Below are 6,134 nucleotides of genomic sequence, written 5' to 3'. Positions count from 1 at the left end.
TCATTCCCTCTAATGCCCACATGCGCTGGAACCCACACAAATTGAACAACAATTCCCAGATGAACTAACCTAAACATGCTTTGTAAAATTTCATGTAAAATATCCTGACGACATTCTGAAGAGAAGTTGTTTATGGAAGAGCCCCTTCTCCTCCAGCTTCTCTCTTAAGTCGTCCCCAGCTGAACGTAATTAGGACACCTGGGGGAGGCGGAGCCAGGGGCGGACCAGGTGTGTCTGTGCAGCAGGGAGAGAGAGAGACAAACAGGAGGGGAGCACGTAACAAACATGATATTATTATTTATTCTTGCCAGTAAGGATGTCCATTCAACATTGTAATACAGAGATAAATAATTAGTTGTATGTATCTTTTAAAATGTGCTATATGCAAATGATGTAAGCGATGTGCTTTTTTTTACTGCAGTTTGAGTTGTTTACTTGCATTTTAAATATAAAAGGTCCTGTAGTTACAGAGTTTGGCATTTTATTTTTTTTATTATGAATAGCATAAAGACAGCTGAGTTTTAGATGAAACAGCAGAGTAAGTTAGTTTCACTTCACCCAAATTTCCTCTGACATCTCTGCACTTTCCTACCACTCACTGAGTTCCCCAGCCCCCATCACTGGATTTTCAATTTCCTCAAACCTCACCTTTGAAAAATTAAATCATACCACAGTTACATTGTAAATTATGAATTGCGATGCACATATACACAGTATCAAATTATAAATGACGTTGGAGTTGTAAACCCAGAGTAAACATTTCATAATAATTATCCTATTTAAGCATATATTTGTTGTGATTTTATTGCCTGAGACAAGCAAGTTAATATCCACTGAATGCTTTTCCATGCTGATAGAAAACGAGTGGTGTTTCAACTGTGAGGGGCTGAAATGGTTTTCATCTCTTATGAGGCATTTCAATTGTTATGGGTTGCAGCACTGATGAGGCTAACAAGTATGATTGTTTTCATGGAGCTGATGAGAGGAGGAACCGGCAGATCGTCCTATAAAGATCAAGAACAAGAAATTGAGTGATGGCAGGGGCAGCTAGAAATAGAAGGTAGTGTAGAGATACTAAGAAGACAAATGTCAGGAGCAAAAGGTCAGGAAGAATGCAAAAAGAGACGAGAGGAGAGGTTGCGACAGGGAGAAGGGCGCTCATTAGGCTGTCAGATATTTCTGCTATCAGCACTTGTGTTGTAGACACCAGCGACGACATGGGAAATGTACGTGGCGTTTAATTTCATGAACACATGGCCTAGTGACAAAGATGAATCTGCCACATGAGGTCGGGGTCGTTCCCCCGACACATTCATCTCTCTTACCCTTTTAGGAGGAAACAGGTGTGATGTAGTGCAAAGTGGGCTTAGACCTTTCAAAGCATCACTCATTATGTTGGTTTATATTGGGGTTTGATCCTGGATCCGAATGAAACCAAGATACGAACACGAACAAGTCAAAATAAAAGCCACCTGGTGTCATTGAAAAGATGTCAGTAAGTCACTGCACAGTCAAATCAGATAATCAGTCAATATCCAGGATGTCAGGATTCTTTTGATAAAATAAACATAGCAGAACATTTGGAGTCTGTACTGTATCTGCAAAATATATATATATGCTAGCTGTTTTTCTCCTGCAGTTTATCAGATCAGATGAGATGGCTTATGTCTGTTTAATCTGTTTTCCCATCAGATGCCACTCACAACTCGGTGCATTCAGATCATGCTTTTTAATTTTAACCTCATTTATTCTTTCTTCCTATGATTCAGTTTTGCCCTTTATTCCCTCTATTTCTGATGTTACCGGTGAGGAAATGATAAGGAAAAAAACACAAGAAGGCTTGACTGTCAGGATTGCTTTTTGTTGGAGAAGTATAACGCATCATCACAGGTGCTGCCTCTTACGGTGCAGTGGCTTTGTTCTGTTGCCTGTTTTTGTAAACTGCTATTTGTTGATGTTTTTTCTTACAGGTAGTGGGAGAGTGGCGCTTTAGCAAGATTCACTGCGACATCTTTGTCACTCTGGATGTGATGATGTGTACAGCCAGCATCTTCAATCTCTGTGCCATCAGCATTGATCGGTGAGTTCGCCGCTGCACTGATTATTAAGGCCTGTCTGTCATGCTTTCTGTTTGGAGCTTCAATGGAAATCTTTAAGCAGGTTGCCTTCAGCGCCCACACAGCTATAATCGGACAAAGGCCTCAATTGTGCACAATGCACAACACCCTAATGTCATCTATTGAGTTATATAAAAGAGCACACATGTCGTAATTGATAGCCTCTAGATGTTCCAGAATTATAAATGTGAATATACTACCTCTAAGAAATATGCTTAAAGGAATTAAATCTATTGGCAAAATCGTTGACTACTGCATGATAGGGATGCCAGTGATTATTCATCTTTTTTTCTTCGGCGTGAGAGGACGCTGGCGTTGACTGTTTGCCGCTTCTCTGTCCGAAAATCTCGTCTTTCTTTGTGTTAATCTAAGAGTTTCTGACCACTTTCTACTGCTATAGATTGCTAACTATTCTGTTGTTTTTTTGTTCTGATCTGGACATATTTGTTACACCCGATTGCCATTTTTGACGGACGCTTTGGTTCTCTACCCTGCTACACCTACCTGCTAACGCTGCTCCATCCATCAAATAACCAGCCCCATTCTTCGTCCTGCCCCTCCCCGTGGGCCCTGACTCTGGTTCTTCTTCCTGCCGTTCCCCCCATCTGCTGTAAAGGACAGCCTGCAACTGACCTCTCATCCTGTCTGACGGCTGCCAACAGCTCCACTTTCAGCGCCGCTGGTCTACAACCATAGCCAGCGCTTTGCTAACGCTAGCATCCTACCGCGGCACTACAATGTTACGATACTCTGTCTCCCAACTTTTTAATCTCAACAACTTTTCTGCGCTTCCTCTAAGCTTGTCTGTCATCAATTGCCTCGGGCTTCTACGCAGACCGAGGTATGTCCATAGAGGTTCCAAACGCAGATTTGTTTACTCCCAGTCCGTAAAATCATCCATAACATCTATCTGGTCGACTAACCGCCATGTCCCACAACTGTCATGTCATCTGAGCGCACTTATTACTCCATATTATACACCCACCACTGGTCCGTTACAATCCCAGCTGTACCGAAAACCTGGAGTGGATTCCACTGCCCTCTTCTCAGAGCTGGTCCAAATTCCTGGAGTGGATCCCACTGCCCTCTGCTCAGAGCTGGCCCAAATACCTGGAGTGGATTCCACTGCCCTCTGCTCAGAGCTGGCCCAAATACCCGGAGTGGATTCCATTGCCCTCTGCTCAGAGCTGGCCCAAATACCTGGAGTGGATTCCACCGCCCTCAACCACCAAAAACTGATAATAACACACTTACNAAAGACGAAGGGGGCCTGAGCCAGCCACACCACGGGCCGTAGGACCCAGATTGTTTTTTCCCGCAGGAATTTGTTAGGTCTCTGGGTAGCGGAGGGAAGCTCTGGGTCCTACGGCCCGTGGTGTGGCTGGCTCAGGCCCCCTTCGTCTTTTTGTTTTTTTCCTGTCCTCCAGCGGCATTGTTCATTTGCCGGTTGGCCATGTGAGTACGGTTGGGTCTGAAATAAATGAACGCCGTTAAATGCTGCGTGTTTTCTGTGTGTTATTTTATGTTGCGGGTCTCCCCACGAGCCACTACCACTAAGTAGAGGGCGGGTCGTAACAATGTTATTCACATCCACATCTCAGATTACCATTTGGGTATACACTACTCATGTTTTAATACAATGATTGTAAATTGCACTTAAACTGGATTTTACTAGTAATTATTTGTAATAATTTAAGTAATTAAGTAAATGATCATTTTGATTTCCATTGTGGTATATATAGGATTATTGAGCTGGATTACATTTCAACATATTGCAGTCTCTGTTACTTTGATTTTTTTCTGACTCTCGTGATGCCTCTAGCCTTATGAACTAAATCCCTGAACCATTTCTTTAATCCACAATTTCTGATGCTTGCTCCTGCTCTGGTTATGAAGAAAGAAAGAAAAAAAACATTGGGTTTCCACAAAACACAAACAGATCACAAATCAGCAATATAAAGTTACAGGATGTAGACATTTTAAATTAGTGTCTGAAAACATGCTGTGTCAGAGGAATTCCAAGGCTCACTCAAATTGAAAGTCCACCCAATGCCATTAAAACACTTATGCTTTCATGGACACGCTTTCTTTTGCTATAATATTAATATTTAATTAAAAAGGTTTTATGTTAGAATTTTGGAGCTTTGATACGATGCTGCACTGAGACATTGCAATTCCACTCGATCGTTAACGAAATACTTTAATGTAGGCACCCTACTAGTGAACCCATCTGCCCACATCAAAAGAGAGTGTAAATGTTAGTGATAAAAAACAAACACAGCAGGTTTCTTACTTTATGGATTAACGAGCTTTAGGCTAATAATTGGTCCTAATGATCACAAACATAAAAGCAATGAAAAGGTAACTTATTACACTTAAAAAAGTAATAATATCTCTGAAAGATTATTGTTAAAGAGTGACACATTTCCACTTTCCACTGTGCTGTAAAAAACATACATGGAGTGACCATGACATTTTATGGATTAATACAGTGTTATTTGATCAGAGTGATAATCACCCTGACTCACTGAGAGGCATAGGAGGATTAGAGTCCCTTTAGTCTTAGATTGCCTTTCTCTACATCAGACACAGCGTGACCTAAAGCCTGACGGTCAGAAATAACCCCGGGGCCGAGAAGATAGACAGAAGAAATTAGCAATGACCAAGAGATAGAGTCTTTTCTGAAAGATAGCCCACATCCTGCTTGCTATTGATTTAGTGGATTGGAGATGAATTTATGCTGGACCCGAGACTCTGTTCTGTTTGAGGTTGCTCTGGTTAGCAGCATTGATGTGTCTTAACTGCTTTGAAAACTGCATTATATCACACAGCAGCGAATGCAAACTGATATATCCCAGAATTAGGAAGAATTTTTTCATCAATGTCTGACCTATAGCTGAATAGACCGGTCCGACATTTTGATGTTGTCACATATTGTTGCAACAATAAACGCCTTTAACCACTGCAGGAATGATATTTACAATGCTGATGTGAACATAAGAGCTGCCCCCCTTGTTTCACCTTGGGCCTTCGACCTGCTGATAACTGCAGGCGACTTGCTTGGCTCAAGCCCTTTTCAGGAGTTTTTTACTTGCACTAGATTTCATATAAATCCATGCTGTATGCATCATTTGCTTTGTTATTTTCTAACCACAATATTCCAAACTGAAATCTGTCTTAATAATGATAATTTTCTTTGGAAAAGTAAAGTGCTTCTTGGTATCAAAGGAGCCTCTCTGTTTTGTTGACAGTATTCACATCTGTTATATAGGAGATAGTATAGAAACAATAACTGCTTATTATACAACAAGTCTGCACCCCACTGCTTTGTCTTTGGTATAGTATGTACACAGTATACTTGTGTAAATGTTGTGTGGGTGTGTGTATCTGGTATCCTACCTCCAAGTAGACGACCCATGGCATAACCAGCGTGGCCACCAGAAGGTCGGCGACCGCCAGGCTGACGATCAGGTAGTTGGTGGTGGTCTGAAGGGCCTTCTCTCTGGACACAGCAATGCATACCAGCACGTTGCCGAAGACGATAACGAAGATGAGCAGAGTAAGCAGCATGGCATAGTAGTTGTAAGGGTGCTTGTGCTCTTGATCTGTTTCGTTGAAGCTCCATGTTCCATTATCATTGAAACTGTCATTGTAGGCATACTGGGTTAAGACATCCATTAGCTGTGAGTGACGAAGGCCAAGAACGGGCCCTGCAAAACATGCAGAAACACAGAGAGAAAACAGCATTTAAATGTAGCTGCAATCATGTGAATGTTCGCGGTAACAGTTTATGAAGAAAGCACAAACTTGTTGGGACAATCTGTATTCCTGCAGTATTTTTGTCTTAATCTCTAAAACCCCAATGGACCAAGTTCATTTTAGAATATTCGGGATAATCCAAATGTTTACAACACGAAGTAGAAGGTATTTACCATATTTCCATAAAACTACAGCCCTAAAAAAGCCCTGACTTCAAGAAAAGCCTTAAGTGAACTGGCAGCATTTTAAATGCATCCT

General features: G+C 41.5%; 1 protein-coding gene across 1 annotated transcript; it reads right to left on the bottom strand.

The window, feature by feature from the left end:
- Positions 1-5,371: 5,371 nt before the first annotated feature.
- LOC104968101 (D(2)-like dopamine receptor) lies at positions 5,372-5,832 on the bottom strand. Its single transcript, XM_010797663.1, has 2 exons — positions 5,517-5,832; positions 5,372-5,377 (listed from the first exon to the last, which is right to left on the bottom strand). Exons 1-2 carry the CDS (start codon positions 5,793-5,795, stop codon positions 5,372-5,374), a joined length of 285 nt encoding a protein of 94 aa, XP_010795965.1. The 5' UTR covers positions 5,796-5,832.
- Positions 5,833-6,134: the final 302 nt, after the last annotated feature.

Source organism: Notothenia coriiceps, unplaced genomic scaffold (assembly GCF_000735185.1).
Source record: "Notothenia coriiceps isolate Sejong01 unplaced genomic scaffold, NC01 NC01_scaffold00038223, whole genome shotgun sequence".
Lineage (NCBI taxonomy): Eukaryota > Metazoa > Chordata > Actinopteri > Perciformes > Nototheniidae > Notothenia > Notothenia coriiceps.
Note: the sequence above shows the minus strand (reverse complement) of the source record. Positions and strands in the feature narration are given on the sequence as shown.